General features: G+C 42.5%; 1 protein-coding gene across 7 annotated transcripts in view; it reads right to left on the minus strand.

The window, feature by feature from the left end:
• Window positions 1-20,581, minus strand: part of KCTD1 (potassium channel tetramerization domain containing 1) — a 99,262-nt gene that overhangs the window by 21,039 nt on the left and 57,642 nt on the right. For 6 of the 7 annotated variants that reach the window (XR_010829651.1, XM_066992884.1, XM_066992886.1 and 3 more), the window contains exon 2: window positions 13,082-13,260. Coding sequence is in view for 6 of the 7 variants with exons in the window: in XM_066992883.1 (XP_066848984.1) it covers window positions 13,082-13,260 (179 nt within the window). In the remaining variant the exon portion in view is untranslated. Of the gene's footprint in view, window positions 1-13,081; window positions 13,261-13,704; window positions 14,028-20,581 lie in introns of those variants that run through there. The other variant, XM_048080023.2, reaches the window with a different exon arrangement.

The raw sequence follows: 20,581 nt of genomic DNA on the forward strand, positions 1-20,581 counted from the left end.
TTTTTCTCCTGAGGATGAGAACTGCACCACCAGCTTTACGATTTTAGCATGGTAAAAAAGCCGGGTGTATGTTCTCCATCGATTCCTATGGCCCGTCGTGTTTTCAGGACTCCATTAGTAAGAGAAGGAAGGAGGTCTCACACCCCTTATTTAGCTGCTTCGCATTTTAACAGCAAATGAAGTGACCCACATAGAAGCTAAATGCAATTGAAAGTTGCAGCCATAGCAGCTGTTTCTATTTTCAAACCAATGCTTTACACCTTATAATGACACCAGACAAGCAGCGACTTCCAGCAACATCCTTTTCACCTCTCCTTTTGTTGAGCCTACCAAAGAGAGAAGCATGAAACGCACCTGATTAGGGCTGTTATTTCTGTATCTGAAGTGAGGAATTGGAGGCTCACCTGGAACCAGACCTCTGCAGCTTGGAGAGCAGCATCCATTCAGTCAGAGGGAGCTGCGCCATTAATCCAAAGTGGAAAGGGGAAAGTGCAATTGTAGCTCTGCTGATGAGTTTATCTGGGTTAGCTACTAAGCAGGGAAAGGCCGGCATGAAAGGCATGGCCCAGGGCCCAGCTTTATGAGACAACAATAATAGAAGCTGGAAAAATGAGAATGCCTGACAAAAAGCGGGGCCTCCAAATACACATTAGCTACTGAAAAGCAGAAGCTTTCCTCTCCTTGTCCTTTCCCTTGAGTTAGGTCTTCCACAAGGAAAATACAAGCAGGGAGGCATCTTTCCCCTAGCTTACTTCCACCTATAACAGCATGTTAGCAAGACTTAAGAAACATTCATTTAAAAATAAGACACTGGCATACTGGGAGTCAATCATGATTGGCAGCAAAATGACTTGAAAACCAAAGAGCAGAAAACAAATACAGCAGATATGTTTGAAAAGTAACTGTCTGCTTTTCAAATGCTTGCTGGTGACTTCAGCCATAGCCAGCTGTACCAGCAGCACTTGGAGAACACGCAAATCACCTCATTGTTTCAAACAGAACATGCGCTGTTTCACGCGACAAGCTCCAAGTAGAAAATTAAAAAAATACATTTTTAAAATTCTGCAATTATACAGCTAGTAGAACAGAATTTAACAGCAAAAGTGAATAAACAATCGGTTTTGAGGCTGGAGAAATTACCATCGCGGTGTTATCTAATCTCTCCCCAGAAGTCAAGAATTATGACTAAGCCCTTCCAACATAGATGCAGCCTGAAATTCTATGTCAGAAGTATGTCCAATTGCATTTGGCAACCCTTTGTCAAGAGAGAGGCTGAATATAATTGGATGAATATTTGAAGTGCTTCATTATTCATGTAGGAAGGCTAGGTAGAAAGTATTTTGTAGTCCCAAGACACTCGAGGGTGTGCGTTATTGGGTAATAACCAATTAGGAATGTTGACAGCACTCTGCCTTTAGGATCACCATGGCCAACAATGCACCTGGGTGGATGATGTTGTGCAAAGGCACACACCCACTGCTTACTGCCCAGTTTATTTAAGCAAACCTTTCTCTAAAGGAAATGGAGGACACCCCGAAGGACTTAAGCTTGACAAGTCAGTTGCATTCTGGAATACCGTCTTCGTTCTTCCCGTTGCACCTGCCCTCCAAAAATACATTTTTTCAATAGTCCTCCTGGATTATTGATACTACTGATTATTGGAATTGATCCTCATTTATTCTCTTTTATTTCATATAATTTAACAAAGAGCAACATGCTTATTATTTGCAGCAAGGAAACACTGACAGCAAAAAACCAGCTCTTAACCACACAATCTGGTAAAATAACACCAGCAAACACTGCAAACTCAGAACAGCTGAAACCAAGTATCTTCCTTTCATGCTCGTCTAAGTAAAACATACAAATCATTAATACAGGCATGCAAAAAATTTAAAAAACGTCAATGTTTAAAAACTAACAGTTGTGACACACTCAACTCACAAGAACTTGAAATTCAACACCAGTTTAGCTCATGACAGTGCAGTCTAACCCCTTGACAACCTGCCAAAACAAGGCTAGAATGCGCTGACAGCACACGACACTGATTTTTTTCTTTCCTCTTTTATTCTCTTTATCATCGTAAAGCAAAAAAAAATCTGAAAGAAAGTTTGTATTCTGATCTAAAGCAAAGCAATTATTGTAATAGATGCCCAACAGGGCTTTCCTACCAACACAAGAGGCACTCAAAACTTTTCCTGAACGACTTGCTTGTGTTTCAAACATGTAAAATATGAAATCAATTTGTTATAAAAAGGAACATATCAGTTTTGCTGCAGTTCTCATTTTCTGGCTTGTATCGTATTTAGCCTATCCTGTGGCACTGGGAGCACCGCAGAGTTTTCTCTGAATTCCCCAACCACCACCTCACCCTCTCCCCCCACGTATCACCGAGATGATGATGTTTTGATGAAGCACCACACGCAGGCCCTCGAGATAATGGATTCAACGGGATACACTCAAAAGATCATTTTTCTCTTTTGTATTGACTGCCTGCACTGCTCTAAGACAGGAAGGGTTTTCATTTTTTATGCACACTGCGAGCCCCCAGGGCCCTCTGAACTGTTTAAGAGAAATCAATTCTCAGATGGGTGAAAGGGGCCTGGTGGAGCTCCTTGAATGGGGTGGCTGTTTTGGGAGGCTTTCCCCTTGGATCGCCGGCAAGTTTGGGCAGACCAGGAGCCATCTCCCAGCCCGGCTGCTCTCTGGCACGGCGGCGCTTCCCATCGTTTTAAGCTCTGAGGTTAGTGCTCGCGCAGAACTGTAATTTATCATGTGCGTATGGGCAAGCAAAAAAGAAGAAAAGTTCTACAGAAGCAAAATCATCACCACTGCCGATGGAGATAAACAGCAATATTGCTGCTAAGCAAAGCAGTCCTTGGCACTCGCATAGCGGCAGGAAACCATTGCCCCGTGACAAGGTTTTAATACCCTGACATTGTTGCAATTACATCCAGGCAACCTAACAAAACACATTCACTGTATGGCAGAAAATATTTCCAATTCAACGTTGCAACATTTATTTTTTAATTATAGCACAAAGAATGCTTTTGGGGTGTGGAAGGACGTAATCCATCATTTGCTCTGAAGTGACACACTTACGGGAAATGCCCCGTACTATAACTTTCTACGCCGCAAGAAGTAACTACAAGCAATGTCTTAGGCAAGGAATGCAAAGAGCCTGGGTGCGGTCCTGGGAGATGCTGCTTCTCCCTCCATCTCCCTCCCTGCCAGCGGGAGCCGAAGGCAAGCCACATTTTGCTGCTCTGGATTTCAATCACTCCCATTTCACACGTGTGTGTGACACAGCTCAAGCCAGCTCCCTGCCTGCAACGCGCCTCGCATGGAAAGGGCTTCAGCAGTTCGGGTACGGACTACGCCGGAACACAAATACAACTTTTAATTAAAAGGAATGGTATTTTAATAGGTCACTTAAAGAACAATTATGCCTACCATTTGACTGACAGACGAGTCACATTTTAGCATGAAAACCCCACTGGGGTCTAGGAAGTAGAATTAATCTTTGTCTTTATAAATTGATGAGCTACTGAAGTATACTGCCATTTTACTTAATATTGCTATGCTCTGCCATTTAATCTTATGAGGAAAATCTGTACCTTTCTATCACTCTCCCCTTTCACCTCTTTCACTCCTTCACAAACAAAGTTGATTTACAGAAACTGAGTTGCCAGCATTGCTTTCCTTCAACCGAGTGCCTGTGCTGCAAAATGCAGTGGTGCATAAAAATATAAAGTATTGGTGTTCAGTAATTAGCTTGGGTACCAGAGGCAGCAGAGCTGAGTTAGCTGGAAGCAGGATAAACGAGTCCAGGTGGAGCGTTGTACTATATTGCTCTGAGCATCAGAGCTAACCCTAGTGTCTACGCAGACTGAGCTATGCAGTGGAAGGACTGGGTGGAAAGGTGACCGTCAGACCACTGCTCTCCTAAAGGCATGCTCCTGCAAAGCAGGCCGTGAGAATTAGCTACAAGCTCAACTCAAAACACTTTCCAGCTGTTACAGGAGACCCTTGATTCTCTGAGGCAGGCAGAGTGCCTCAAAAGCGTCTAGAAGATCGTCCAAATGAGGTGCAGAGACAACTGTGCTGGATCTAAGCTAACATACGCACCACAGTTAGTAATACTTTACTTAGATCACCGATTCAAAGATTCAGTGGAAGAGATTGGTATCAATGAGTCTCAGAGCATCCTTTCAGCTGATGTCACTATGAGTGAAAGCATCATATGAGATATCCAAAAAAATAGGCTGGCTGATTAACTACACCAAGGAAACTCACCAGTAACAGGAGTCAGAAACCCAATGGTGCGTGGGGAAAGAGGGACAAGAAGCAAGCAATGTGCCTTGATCTGGTCAGGTAAGGATCACTTGTGATCTTTGTGAGCTCTGACTCCTGACAGAGACAGAAAAACTCAGGTGAAGAAAAAATGAAGACAAAACAATGAGGGAATTCAGATGGCAAAATTAAGCTTGACGCTCAGAGCTGAATGCGGACAGAAGAAAGATGCAGTCGAAGAGACAGCGACATCCCGAGAGCTGAAGATTATAGGGAAAGAGACTGAGAATGAATGACAAAGGAGAACTCAAGCCTGTCAGACGACAGTTGTCTGGTTATGACACAACTGTATTTGAATACACTGCAAACCAGTTAAGTTAGAGGATGTGTTCACATAACAGAAACGGGTGACAATCCCACAGTATTTATGCATTGTTTATATTAGAAAGAGCACAGATAAACACTGGGTCCTAAGCAGTTTTTCCAAATTCCTATGCAAACTTTGCAGATATATCCCCAAATGGCAAACATGCTTGTATGCCTGAAACCCAACAGGAAAACAGATCATTACCAAAAAGAAGACAAATCAGAATCTACGTCCTAAAGCTCCAAACACACCCAATAGGTGGCCAGGTGTTGACGGCAAAACTGGAAGCCAAATGTTTACTTCTGCAATTGCGTACGTAGAAGATGCCAATTTCCTTAGCAACTGCATTGCAGTTCATGAAAGACCAGAGAAGAGCAAACAGCGCATGTGGCAGCAGAATCAGAACCTAGTGCTAACGTACAGAGGTCCCCGAGTGCAAGGACTGAGCACAGCGAAAGGCAAAACAAACCGGTGAACCTCAAGGCTATGATTCAAATCTGGACCCAATCAGAAATGACCGATAAGCCCAACACTTCAGTGCCAAGCAGGAAGCTGCCACCTCAGCTTCTCATGAGCTTGCCCTTATCAGAGCAGCACAACCCACAGGCTGAGCACTCCCTTTTCTCGGAGTGTTTTCTTGGTCAGTTAGAATGAGCAATACAGCTCGGGTGCCTTTATGCTGGCTTATGAGCCACGCTACTGGGCTACAAGTCTGAATGCTACAACAACTGCTCCTCGCTAACAGATTTCCACTCACGGAGCTGAAATCAAGCAGCATGTGCAATGAGAAGATTTCTTGGAGCACTGACCCTTCACAAGCAGTAATTAACATCCCCTCCTCCTGCTGACTGACAGCTTGAACCAAACCATACCACCTCACACGGGTACTTACATGGCCTACTGGTACATGGACCTGTGAGCCATGCTGACAATACGGATACAGATTTTCTTATTTTTCCTCTAGAAAAGTATTTGCTACCTCAGAAGACTATTAGCCTCAGAAATAAGGAAATGAAGCCTTTCACTTTGTAACACTCATGAATGTAGAAATTTCTTCTGAATATGTCTATCCACACCATCATACTCATGCAGCCATGGCTAAGCATGGCATGAACCCATGACAGAAAGTCCCTGGGTCTGAGTACATGTGAGGAGTACTCTAACAATCCACCATCTTGATTTCACTATTATTTTACACATTAGACTGCAAAAGTCTACAGCAAGTAGAAAACTATTTTTTTAATCCTACAAATAACTAGTACACAAAAACAATTTTACTGACACTTGTAACAGGAAGACATCACCTTGATGGCCCCTTTCAGTGATGACTCACTACCAGTTACTGACCACATGATGGGAAAACCTACTAATCTGACCATACTATTTCTTTCACCCAGTCACTAGCCACAAGCAACAGCGATGGCTTGCTGACCTTGCTAGGTAAACATAGCACAGGACTAAGATTCAGAAAATATTCACTTCTACCAAGGAGACAGTGATGGCTGACCTGTGGTGATCATTTGTTGAGGCAAAGTGAGGTCAATATATACCTTGAGTTCAATATACATACCTAGAGATACAATTAATCTCGGTTCAGCCATGACTAGAAAATACCCCTCTGAGCAATTTATTGACAGATGTGTGTTACAAAAGATGTCTCTTTACAAAATCAGTTGTGTAAATTCTCTAAATTTCTTGAAACAGGAATGAAGTATACTATCATTTACTGTTCTATTTTCCCCCCAGATCTGTATACGTGGTCACAGCGACCAAGACAAAATAAAGAACAGCAGCCCAGGAGTAAGAAACACCAGTTGACAATGCAGAAGTTTTAAACTTTGTTGAACTAACTGTATTGTGCATGGTCCTTCTGAATCAGCATTTCATTTTTCACTGATACATGCTTCTGATGATAATAATGTCATCAACTGTTTCTATCACAGTTACTGGCATCTATAAATATTTATGCTTAGAGACAGCAATCTTTTAAACTTTCAATTCTCATCACAAAGAATTTTACAAATTGCTTTTTTGTCAACCTTGGTAGGAAGCAACCAAAGCTCAAAATCAAATCGGTTATCTTGGGTCACAGAACACACCAGTAGTAGAGTGTTGTCCTATTCCAAACCTTTTTTCTCACCACAAGACCATGCAGCAATCAAATGATGAAATATAAAAAGTGAATAATTGGATGAGCAAGCCAGGGTAGGTAACAAAGATTAAACCAAGACTTTGCCAACCTCTTCTGTCTATTCCCCCTTGCCAGGAAAATAAAAAATAAAAAATACAAAATATAAAATAAAAAATACAAAATATTAAAAAATTGCCACCTGGACCACTCATACTGAGGCAGCTGCCTGAGCACAACAACATTGAAAACTCTCAAGGGAGCTTGCTCTTTACAATTTACAGAAGAAAAAGTTGTATAAGAAATTTAGCACAGTGATTTAAGTAATAATACTTCAGCCAGCTTTGATGTTGCTACTGTAGAAAGATCACCAAATAGTTCTGCTGATACAGTTGTGCCTTCCAGGAAAATGAATTCAAATAAGGAGACTAGAAGTAAAGATGTAATAACACGCATTCTATTAGCATTTTCATAAAAACAGCAACAACAAAAAAAATCAAACAAAGCTCATTAATTAGAAAACTTAGCTTTTTTTTTTTTTTTTTGAATGACTAGCCTCATATGACAATAGTTTGAGAGGTACCATCCAACATGAGTCAGAAACAAGTAAGAGGACTGCTCTCACGGAGGTGTTGCACCGGGACTCCTGTGCACGGTGTAGAACAGCCCCACCACAACAGGCCTCCTACCAAACAAGAAGCCTCCAGCATGGCCTTGCAACCTGCAGAAGCATGAAACAAGGGACATGTCTTCTTCTGGAACTGTGGACAGTCTTCAGACTGCAGAAACTGCCAACGCTCTGGAACAGGTAAACAGCAGTATCCTGCCTAAGCTACAGGATGTCCTTAGGGGTTCACATATGTAACCTGTGAAGGGTAAGGCCTGCTCCCAAACCGTCAGTAAGGGCCACGGGCTGTCTGGGCATTTTGCTAAGTGATTTTATGCTATTGATGCAAAAGAAACCCTTGTCAACCAAAAAAGCCAGTGTCCTAACTAGATCCAAGTGTGTGAAATTTAATTTCCCTGAGGGCTGAGAGTGAAGATTGGGTAAGAAAACTGGGACATGAATGGATTGGTTCATATGAAAACCTGAAACAGCCCTGGGCAGAAATTTGGAAGTATTGTGAAATACTATACAAGAAGAACCCATCTTTGTATGCAGGGAGTAACTCAAGATGGGAGATGTAGCAACGCAATCAAATACCACAAAAGGTTTTAGAAGGAAAAATATCTAAGGTTTTTAAGAAATCTTCTGATTCTACAGTAGGAATACAGGATGTGCCGATTTGATGTCATAGAATTATGCAAAGGTTTGCACTGTGCGACTCGGACAGAACTAATTAAAAGTCCAGATGCTTTGAACCTGTGACAGACCACACTGCTGATATTGCTGATAACAGAGATATCAGAGAGCTGATGCTCATATGGATCAAAGTCAAACAACTCATTTAGCTACGACAGTCATTTGAGGTTGTCTTAGCCTGGTGCACAACAACTTTTGGTAGATATCATACAGACAGCATTAAGGCTGAGAAATGTATGATTGCCATCTCCAAGCAAAGGGTTTGATCTTATGCAAGATGATAATACACAGAGAAGGTGAGTAGGCTGCTCAGGTCCAAACGAGAACTAACAGACCTGTACTTCCTCTACTCATAATCATAAACTCTACAAACTCAAGCCACTTTCCTCAGACTCTTTGGTGACCGTAAGGAACAATGGGAGAACTTGCATGTGCCTCAGCTCTCAAGTGAGAAAGGCACTTCTAAGAGATCCTCATCTTGTATCCATCTTCCCATTAAAAAATGTGAGGCTTATTCTGGGCTGTAGAAAGCAGGCTCATTTCTGAAAATCTTCATTTGCAAAAAAAAAAAAGTAATACAAAGTAATAAGATAAAAAAACAAAAATCAGTGCATCCAAATCTTTAACGGATAACTGCATTGCCAAATATTATCCTGCATAATCTAGTTCAAAACAACAAATTCTAAAACCTCGAGACTTCTCACAGAGTAGAAACAACCACATTTGCTCCATTCGCATGGACATATGCATCACCATTGGTCAACAACTGAAAAACAGGAGGAACAATCCACACATGAGTAAATGCAGCAAAGTTTACAGTATTGTAGGGACAAGGTGCACAAAAGGACACTTGGCCCTGCTCAGGTATTTAAAGAAAACTAGCTTTTTTTTTTCCATCCAGCCTTATATTAGGTCTTCTTCATGGATATACTGATTTAATTTGCCTTTTCATGAGCCTAACTCTGGCAAGTTTTATTATTCAGCTGCATGAGATCATGTCTGAGGCATGGTTTCACCGATGGCTTAGGAGAACCTGAAGTCTGTTGATGAGATAAAACAATCATATGAGATCTTCCTTGTGAAAACAGCAAGTTCTCCCTGGTCTGAAATATAAACTGGGCTCTCCTGCATTCTGTACTGCTGATTCGTTATGAATTGTATTTTTTTAAGCATTATTTCAGCTTCAGAATTTTACATTCCAAGATTACTTAATTCAAAGATAAGCTGCTTGTCTGCTGGATTTCTTCACTGCAATCAGCCTTTGGCCAGAATACAGTTAGGTCCTGATTCCTTGGTTTCTTCGTAAGAGTACCTGAGAGAAGCCCTTGATCGTCTTTCCATAGCAAAGGGCAAGGACCCAGCATCAGCAGCAAGATGCTTTTATACTCTCACCTAGGTTTTCTCTGGAGGAATGGATGGATACTTGTCAGTAGGCATTTTACATATCAAGTCACAAACTGGTTCTGGGGATCTAACAAAAGAATTACAGAAAACGTGCCCTGCAAACTGCAAGTCTTTACCTGGTACCATTTACGGAACCCTTTTTAAAGCACTCTTTCCAATTCCTACTATACTGTCCAAGAAGGGGAGAATGGAGAGGCACAAGAAGAGATGTTACTGAACCCAAAACGGGAAGGAAGAGCACACTTGCTCCAAAGCAGACTGCTCTATCAGGATAGGTCTCCTCCATACCGGCAAGTCACAGTGACTCCAAAGCTGCTGCTTTGGATATCACCCTTTCAATCTCGCAAAGAAAGATGACTCTGGTACCTGGCCCACAGATGAAAGGTTCATTTTAGGCTTCTGGCCCTTAGACTGCATGTAATACGAGTCAGGAGCCTAATGACTTTCATGTCTCAACCTGTTAGATGCTGGAGCCTGCAACCTATGCCTTGACTCATCCCTGAAGCAGTGCTCTTTCAGGCAAGATAGTCAAGACCTTATTTTTCAAAGACAATACTTCATGTGACAGTAAGCCTCAGGAGGCTTCAACTCACCCAAAGAGATTGGTGAGACCCTGCCTTAGTTTTGATTTCATTCACACACGCGATATTGGTAGAAAAAATAAAAAATAAAGCAATGTTGACCAAAACCTTGGACTAGAGTAAAACAGCATTAAAAAAGTTAGTCTGTGGATACAGACTGATCAGGTCAGGCTACAAGGAACAATTTCTACTAAGGCCCAAATATTACTGGATAATGTGTACCCAGCGCTCACCATAGTTATACACACACAGCATTGGAAATAAACGTTAAGGTAAGAACTCACAGACAAAAAACAAACTACAGTATCATGATTGCCAGCTTATTGCTTCACGCCACAGTCTTGACATCCAAACGAGTTTAGTAATTGCTCTTTTGAAGCTGCTAATGTTAAAAAAAAAAAATCTCAAGTTCTGGAAGTGTCTGGGAATTCCAGATTCTAATAGCTGTGCTGGAATTATTCACTCATCAAGGGGTTCAAAAGACACTTACTGTCAGAACTGAAACACAAACGCATGTCAGAACGACTTGAAACAGAATGACTATAACTTAAGAGTTTGGGTTTTCTTTAAATTATGTTTGAAGAGCTTTAAAATGTTTAATTTATTAAACCAGCTTTGATACTAGAGGCATAGCTTCCACTTTAAAGTGTTACAATAGCTCAATCGAATGCAGAATGCATTAAGCTTAAATTCCACTGCCACCAAATACACTTATGAAAGACATTTCAGTGTTTCTTCACTTAAAAAGGAATATGCTGTCCCGGTGAATTTGACATGGAAACAGAAGCTGCATGCATTATTAATAGAAACAGCCTCTTCTACTGCACTGAAAGAAGGAATACACAACAGGAAGGCATTTCCCTACAGTTTCAGACACCATCACTACTACAACTACTGAGAAAATGCTAAGTAATCACCACTTCTAGTAGCTGAACACAATCAGGTCCTAAGAAAAGTTTCTGAAAAGGGTAGATTCCATTTTTGAAGAACAGTTCAAGTTTTTCCAGACGTTGCTTCAATCTCTCCTGGCGGGCCCTTTGCTTTGGCAATGCTTCTATTACTTTGCTCTGCCTGGCCTTCCTTGAGGAGGTTGTCAGAAGAAAGGCCATGTGTTCAGCTGTTTCTCTTTCATATGCCTTTATTTACCATTCTCTTCTCATAGCATTGTCAGCTCTAACTGTTAGAAGCACTGTCCCAGTCCTACCACCTAAAACTATTTAGACAATGCTGCAGAGGCAGTAGTACCAGCAAAACCTATGCTCAGAACAAAATCATATCCCATGAAATGTATCTTGTACCCTCCGGAAAGGCAAGTTAGAGTCGTGGGATCAAGAAACTCACAAACTCGCCTCTGGTCTTCACCCTCTACAACCCAGTAGCTAAGGGCTGATGGAAACAAAATCTGAGCAGACAAAAGAAGTTCTCTGAATAAACGCTTCAGTTGTGAATTGCCGTTATTAAAATAGCTGAAAATAATAGGCAAAAGCGACACTGGAGACCTGTCATGTGATAGGACAATAATTAATAGAGGGAATTGCTCTTGAAGCAGAAACAGAGAATTGGCTGCTTGAATTGCAATAAGGATCTTTCTGGGTAATTGTTAAATGAACCACTTAACTGAGATTCAACTAGAGCAATAGGATTCCACCAAGACATGGACTAACCTGAATACTTCTATTCTAAGTTTCTCTTAAAGCCTTAGTCAGGACTGATTTAATTTCTTTATGTCCCAGTACTAGAATTACAAGTCTCATCATGGTGGACAATATCACTCAAACCATTCACAAAATCAACAAAAAATGGGATCTCAATGCTATCAAGACTGACAATGGTGCCAAGTGCCTCTGGACAAGGATCTGACAGACTGCACCTTCCTTCTTCCACTAAGCCCCCATGCACCAACCCATCTTTCCTGTTAGAAGTAATGAGACCTGGCCTCACCTTTCTGCAGAAGGACACATGTTAAGGTAGCAATGGGGCCCCTCTGGGTCTTCCACTCCAATGAACCCATAGACTTATGTCGATGATGCTACACAGAGTTTCTTTTCTGCCCTAGCAGTGCAAAGCTGAGAGAGAGAGGCGTGCAAATGGCTGGGGGGAATGGGAGCTGCACCTTAATTTCTTCCCTGCTCCCCGCTCAAATGCTGGCGTGGAAAGACCATGAAGGTAACACTGTCTTCCCACAGGATCAGGCAGTGATCCTGGCAGTGAAGGGCAAGGTGTAGGCTAATACTGTAGACACGATCAACCTCTGATAACTGATAACCACTCTTAGAATTATAATATCACTACAATGTTTATCTGCCACCACCACCACAAAACATCCACATAACATATGTTCAATGAACTCTTGTTCTCTTAAATCTGTGCTTTTATTACATCTACTCTAGATACACTCTTTGCTCATGCACCCCAAATTTTTCTAACCGCTTAATGCTAGTGAGATACCAAAGCCACTAAATTCTCATTTAGAAGATATATAAAGTGAGAGTTAAGAGTCTAATTATGTAAAAGATCCTAAGATTCTATAAAAAGTATGAAGTTAATGCTGTCCTATATTCTGTTACATACAACCTTGCCTTTACCTCAAGTGACACATCTGCAAATATACTCTGACAGTACAGGAAAGTAGACCCAAAAGAAAAAAATCCCAGCACTCCCACATTAGACTTAAATTCAGTACCTATACAGTTTTTGATTGTAATAAACCACAGAAAAGGTCCCAGGCATCAAAGCAGAATCCTATGTGGTAGAAAGTCAGCCTACTTTACCATCAACTTTGTTTTAGTACATACACATATGGATCTGTAGAGATGCCATTTGTCTGGAACACAGTGGAGCAGGGAAAGAAAAGCCAGTCTCTAACCTCCTACGAACAAAGAAACCTAATTTAATTTTGAAACAAAAGGAACTAAATTTATCACTCTAAGACAGCCCAGGGATGTCCAAGCATGAAATTGAAGAAAAAGAGTTGCCACAGACATGCAGAACAATCTTTTTAAAGTTACCTGGAATCGGGATATTTTGTAAGCGTGGCCAAGCTGCTGGTATACATGTGCCCACCCACATCAATGTGAACTGGTGCGTTGGATTTTGTGAGTTGTGCTGGAGTGGGGATGCCTTGATTGTTCAATGGAGATGCAGGGGATCTAGTGATCAGAGGTCTTGACATATTGGGCCGACTGTCCTGTGAAGAGATAGATGTGGGTTAATGATCTCCTTGAAAACCTTGCAGAAACCCACAGTCTCGAGTCAACAGCACTGTCTCTCATAGTCTCAGCTTATGATTCTAATCTCATTAAAGCACAGACAAATATTTGGCAATTTTTAAAATCAAACCAGAAGTCTTAACTGGCTACGTTTTAAGTACGTAAAGTGGGGCAAAATACAACGACCAAACCCAGAAAGTAGAAACCACGTTCAACACAACAAGTTCTTCCTGAACACTGCTCATGACAGAGAGAAAAAAATCTCATTCTCGCATTTCGGAGCTGATAAAGGCTCTGACAAAAACACCACGAGAGAAAGACTAAGAACAATTACTGTTTTAATTAAAACCCACAGGTAGAATCTGCGCCCCGTCCCAAGCCCTCCACAGTCATTGCGAGGCAGCCAGAAGAGAAATACAAACCCTCAACTCCTCCATTCTGCACACTCTTCTCTCGAATTTCCAACTCACATATCACGGAAACCGAAGCAGAAACACCTGGACTAGTCAACTGTTCATGCACTGCAGACCACTGGACATCGACAGCCTTTGAGAAAGACATTTTCCATTTAAAAGTTATACGTATAGCGACAGATGCCCCGGCGTGCCCCACATAGGCGGCGGGTCTGAGCGGCTTCCCCGGGCAAGCGAGCTCGGAAAGTGGAGCAGGAGCAGATGCTTGCTGATGAAACCAACTTTTAGTCACAAAGGCAGAGATGTAACGCAGGTAAACTGCGCGCTGGTAGTCTGTGCACCCAGCGGGGTGGGGCAGGGCAGAGCGATTTGCTGGAGCCAGTAAGGCAGGCTGCATTCAAAGTTGGGGATTAAAATAGAAATGCATTCGAGAGCGGTTTTGAGACAAGCGAGCTTTCTGCTGAAGGAAAGCTCCACGCACCTTGGAACCTTGCAGAGATGCCCTGAGAACTAAAAGCCCTTGCAAATTACCAGGTTTTACATTTAAAAGGTAAGCAAAGCAGCGAGAAGTCAGATACACTTCATCACAAAACTCTCTTTGTTCTTTCGACACATCTTTTAGCTGCACAAGGTAATGGCTTCTTTGTAAACATCTCCGCAGAGCCGGGTACTAAAACCTCGCAGAAGCAGAGGATTGCGGGGAATTTGGGCCGGCGAAGCCCTCCGCTGCCGAAAACATTTATACATTTTTCACGGCTGTTAAAGATTCAAAGCATAAAGGCAGCGTGAGCCAGGTAAATGTCTAACTGAAATGATTTACAGGCCAGCATTGCACAATAAATCCAAGTAATATGTAACAAAAGGCATCTATAAACCACAAGGTACTTAACTAATTTTCTTTCATACGCAAAAGCAAGCTTAGGTCAAATACCGATAAAAACGAAGGGGATGAAGAAAAATGCCTACTTTAGATGTTGAGGGGGGAGGGTTGGGTTTTGTTTTTTTCCCCCTGCTTCTGTATAAGCAGAAGTTAATATAGTATTTGCAGAAATACCACTCTTAATCACTACAATTGCTCGAGGAGGTGCCTGCAGCGCAATGAAGACAAGTCCAGACAAAATAAGGTACACACGCTATGCAAAACTAATGTCTGCTATAAATGCTATGTGGTACAACCACCACCCAAGATGCTACTGATCTGCAGCATGATATTTAGTAAAATAATGAAGAAAAAATGAAAAACAACAACTGAAAAGGCAAAAGTAGGAAGGCAAGAAACTATACAAAATGGGGAAAAAGCACACATTGTGGGGAAGGGAACACTTTTCAGTGCTCAAAAGCTGGCAAACAATTTGAAAAATCAACAAAGAAGGCTGAAACTAAAATGAAAAATAAATTCTGTAACTTGTATGAAATAGGTAACATCACTCCCCTCACCAGGATCCTCTCCGTCAGAAAAACACAGCCCTGTTACAATTTAGCAGACTGCAGCACCACGGAGCCTGTAATAGTTTTTCAATTGGACACATTCTCCTGTATATCCTGCCTGGGGCTGCTCAGGAGAAAATGAACAGATTTGCAGGGTTAATATTGTAGTTAGGCTGGGACCTCGTTCAGCATAGCTGTGATAGCACTGGGTGTATGAAATGGGAGAAGGCGGCGTAGGATAAACGTCATCGCGAGGACGGGATATTGGTCAAAGGACCACGGGCCTTTCACAAGGCAGAAAGAGGTACGAAAAAAGAACTGGTTTCCAAAAGTGAGACATAACCAAGCAGCCCTTTACAAAGTTTACTTACTAAAACTCCCAAGAAACATATAATAAAAGTACATATAATTTTACATTAAAACCTTTGTCATTTTATTTCACCCTCCTCCTTTTTCAACATTCCCCTTTCAAGTTACCTGCAGTCGTCGTGCCTCAAAAAACAATGCGCCATATACTCGATATTTAGATACTAAAAACTCTAATGCTAATATTTCTCCAGCCTTAGCTCACAAAGAGCATTTCCCTGGATGAAACCTATTCACTGCTGTTTTGGCGGCTACTTTGAAATGAAGCAATAGTATTACTATTATTTCTACCATTTCTATCCAGTTGCCCTGGAGAAATTAATGCAGAAAGAAGCAGGATTCAAAGAACCGGGCGATTGAAAAGCAGCTTCTTTTATGTGGCGCAATCCACCAGCGCAGCAGAGAAGATCACCGCTCTGACATTTGCTTAACAGATTGGAGTTAAACTGTTGTTTTAGTTCAGCTATGAAAAAGATGATAGGGACAGATAGTCTCTCTGAAAAAATATACTGCTTTTGCTGGATTACTGCAAATATGAGGTGAACAAGCTTAGATAAAAATAAGCAGTTAGGATAAGACACGACTGGTAAATTAAGCATCCACTAACATGAAGTGTTTACAAACACAATTCCTTAGAAACAATTAGAGGAGGAGAGAAAGCAGTCATGGAAATCAAACTCAGTGGGACCCAGCTGATTTCAAGCTATTTAAAACAGCTGATGATAAAGAGGGCTGAAGGGCTCTTCAGCAGCCTTCCTTGGGGTGTTCGGTCTCACATCGGTCCCTCCATGACCCAAGAAGGGTTTGTAGCTCAGCCATTGCTGCTGCTCCCAGCCGGCAGGGAGATCAGAGAGGTTGTTTTGCGCCTCAGGAACTGCACCGACTTTGTTCACGAGCAGGACACAAAGCAGAGCCAGAGCCCACGCAGGCTATAGGGGCAGCAACCTTCCCGATCTGCTATCAGTTCATTTTTCACTTGGTATCTTTCCTTTTCAAATATTTCAATATTTACCCCACGGAAAATTTAAAAAAAAAAAAAAAAGAACAGGAAATCTCACATTTTACACCACTTCCTGTGGACCAAAATGCTTGAAATACCTTTTAAACATTTATCATTCCTAGTACTCTTTTTTTTCCCCAACAACTTTTCAAACTAATGAGTTCAGATTTTAAACAGAGAATCAATTCATTACTGAAACTACAAACTCAGAAGGGCTACTAAAAATCTATGCACTGGGCAGTTTAAAGATATTTAGCTTTCAACAGCAAGCAGTTAGTTGGCCCAGGATGTCAGAGTATATTTGAACCTGCTTCTCACTTTCTGCCCTAGGCAAGCCTTCCTGTAGGCTCAACAGAAAAGCAACCTTGCCTCAACTCCTCCTCCCTGGATGTAGAAAAATCCTTAGGACTGAGAAGCCTTTCTACCAAAGGGGACCAAGGGTCGTGGAGGAGAGCTTTCAGATCTCTTCTCCTCCCTGTCTTCTTCTCACCAACTCCATTGAAGAGCGTTGGTAAAGAATGAGCCTTTACATACAGGCTGACAAAAACACAGGAGCTGTAGGGCTGAGATGTGCACCAATGCCATCGGCTTACCAAAGAACAACACAGAAGCCATGTCAATCTTCTGGTAGCAAGTGGAAGAAATAAGAGATATCTGGAGAACATGAGCTATTAAAATGTGCTGCTAAGTGTACAAAATCAAAGAGACAGGAGGCTTCCTCCTCCCCTGAAAATATGTGCTCATGTTAGGTTTCTATGATTAGAAGCATTTCAGAAGTGTTATTTACACTCTGCGGTCTTGAGCAAAGTCATTTCAGTTCCCTTCTTAAGCCGGGAACCCTGACAAAAACCACAGCACTACAAGACAACCCATGCTCACTCACTGGAGGACCCATGCTCAAGTACAAAGAACCTACCTGACCCACAAGACTGGGGGGATCATTTTTGGTCGTGGGCCAAGACATATCTGGCCAGGGTTAATATAGCCCAGGAGCCAGCCCAGCTCAAGCAGGAGCATAAAAATGCTACTCAATATACTGCAGGTCTAGGCTTTGTATGAAATTGCAAAATTATCAGATCCTCTCTGTCACAATTCAAACAATTATCACTGCTGAGAAACTCAAAATTACATATTTCAAAGTTTCTTGGATTTTGGGGGGAAGGTGGGACAAGCTTGTCTCATCTAGACCAGGCAGCAGAAAAGACAATCATGCAACAGCTTATTGTATTGCATCAAATCCGTCTGTATCCATTACCTTTTCTTACAATAGAAAGTCACAAGAGAGGTTTCTCTTCACAGCAGCTCCGTGCTTAGGAACCACCTCAAGTAGCAAAAGCAGCCAGCATAGTCACACCAGCAATCTCTGGCAGAAACATCTCCTCCAAAGATATGCACTCCACTGTGTGGAAAATGAATCCAAATGGTGAAAAAAACTTCAGAAGACAGAGGCACAAATGCCCATTCCTTCAGTACAAAGTAGGAACCACTCAAATCTCATGGACAGCTGTGTGCCCCAACACTGAAATAAACAGTGGGCTGATGCTTAGGGGTGTCTGAGGGGACGCACGATACCCTGGTTCAGGTCCCTCATCCAAACCAGGAACATTAGGATGACTCTCTCAGATTTGGCTCCTGCAGAAGTGTCCTCGTTTTGAGGCCACACTTTTTCAAAATAAACATTTCATTAAAGATTAAAAAAAAAATCATGATCATGTCTCACCACAGTGCTTAAGCAAGTACCCCCCACTTTTTTTCAATTCAGCAAAAACAGTCACCACAACAAAGAAGCTGGAGAATATATTTATTCAATATAAACAATATCAGTAGAGTACAAACAGCTCTTCTGGAAGGTTTAACAAGCACACAGAGATATAGAGCTACATGTCCAGGAAGCCCAGACACTTTCTCTTGGAAGGGGAAAACCCAGCCCTGGGTTCCTCCATGGGCTGAACCCTCACACAGAATTCTCTGGCTACAGCCATGGTATGCCGCGTCCACAGATGACACCAGGTTGTGCTGGCCCCTCAGAAAGAGCCCACAAGGTGTTCAAAAGATGACTATGTGCACAGTATGGAGTGTGCCAGATGCTTTCCAGTCTCCTAAGTCATGTGTGCCATCCGCATGCTTCTCTTCACCTTCGTTCTGAATAACACAGGCACCAAGAAGTGGCCCAGGCCTTTGACAAAAGGTGTTTACACATGAGCATATCAATTCTCTTTCTTCTGCTTCTTCACCCTTACCCTGACAGGTGGTAGCTCTCTGAGGAGATGGTTGGGCTGTACTGGAGCCACTGGGTCTGCAAAACAAAGAAGTAACGCATCACTTTCCCCAGTGAAAATCTGCCGATTGTGCTGTAATGTTTTGCCTTTCATCAATATAATGAGTGTTCTCTCCCTTGCAGCTGCGAGCTTTAGGACTGCTGACTCTGAACATTAAGAATTACGTTTATAAAGCAAAACTCCAAAACAATTGTGTTTGAGTGCTGCATGAGAGACAGGCCCAAAACACTATCAGATGCAATTTAGTGCCACAGTAAGCTGAGATACTAGGTCCCCTGAGATGCAATGGTGGTAGCAGAAGAATTATTTTAGACCTCTGGAGGAAAAGCCTCATTTTACATCCTGAATGTCTGTCAACATGTGATGGAAGACCAAATTATCCTATACAAGAAAGCCAAGTACAACAGAGAGCTTGAGAAGTTAGGAGGGTTTTCTTGAAATGCTGAAGCACTTGAGTACAGCACAAGACCAACTACTACACCAAGCAGCTGCTCACTGCCCGCCACCAGTGCCATGTCTGCAGCAACCAGTACAATTTGCAGAAACACAGGCATCAATGCATTTTATAACAAGGTGGATGCCACATGGCTGCTTGAGAGAGAGGACACAGGTACCTGGAGTCCATCATAGCCAGGGGGTAAGGCACAGGCCATCAGAAGATAATGACATGGCTGAAACCATCTCCTAGAGGTAAGGTCTTTTGCATCATGCAATAGCCCGAATACTGACCAAATCTACAAAGGCAATGACAAACCTTTGTCACACCAGAGTGGCTACAGTGATGGTGAGTGGAGTGCTTACCTGACGGGCCAATTTTAATTGCTATGTCCTCCTTGTCCCAGAGGTGCTGTCCCCAGCAGCGGAGCGCCGATTCTGTCCCTTGAGACGGGGATCCCTTGCTTCATATCCTGCACACTGGCTGCTCACAGCCTCTTCAGGATCTGGGCACTGCCAAGCACACCTGCCCAGTCAGTGCTGCGAGCGCTGGAGAGAACGTGGTTGCATTTCCTCGGCATAACGAGCCTTGCTGGGATTTCACCGGAGCTGATCAGGACCTAGAATAAACGCCACAGGTGCAGAGAACCAAGTGCAAGGCAAGGGATCGAGGGAAGAGGGAGTGCTGCCTACCTGCAGACTCAGGACAGCTAAAAGTGCCCTTGGACAGGAGCCTGAAGATGCTTTGAAAACCCCAACACCCAGGTGGACAGTAGCCGAGCCTGTAGCTCACGACTAACTTCAGCAGAACAGCTCTAACCACAGCTTCATCAGAAACTGTCCGCTGAGAGCTTAAGAAAATCTCTAATTAACTTGAGAAGAAGGCTTTAGGGATAAGGGCAGGGGCTATGCTTATACCACTAGTGCAGCAAGTCCAAAATCTGGAAAAGGTCAAGTTTACAGAGACAGGATATATCTTTTCAAGTGCTTATAAACTTTTCTGAAGCTTCCCGTAGGCCTTGAAACTGCATACAAAAGTTTAATACCTCCCTCAAGTTATTCTGTAATTTGGTACTCTTTATGGGAACTCAGCCCCTTGCCTGTTTGGGTAGGCACTGCTGAGGCCAGCCCAAATGCTTTCTTTTATTACCTTCAGGCCCTGCAAGTAAAGCTCTATTCTTCTGCACCACCTACCCATTTCTTGCTGTGCACACCCTCTACACTTTGGTCAAGCCAGTGGTGAGTGTGGCTGCCACAGGACTTGACCTAAGCCCATACTGCAAGCAGGATCTTCTGCATACATGCAACCCACTGCACTATTAAAATAAAATCCCCGTGAAACTCAGGGGCCCAGCCCCGGCCCATCGCCCTCCCCCAG

The sequence above is a fragment of the Anser cygnoides genome, chromosome 2 (assembly GCF_040182565.1).
Source record: "Anser cygnoides isolate HZ-2024a breed goose chromosome 2, Taihu_goose_T2T_genome, whole genome shotgun sequence".
Lineage (NCBI taxonomy): Eukaryota > Metazoa > Chordata > Aves > Anseriformes > Anatidae > Anser > Anser cygnoides.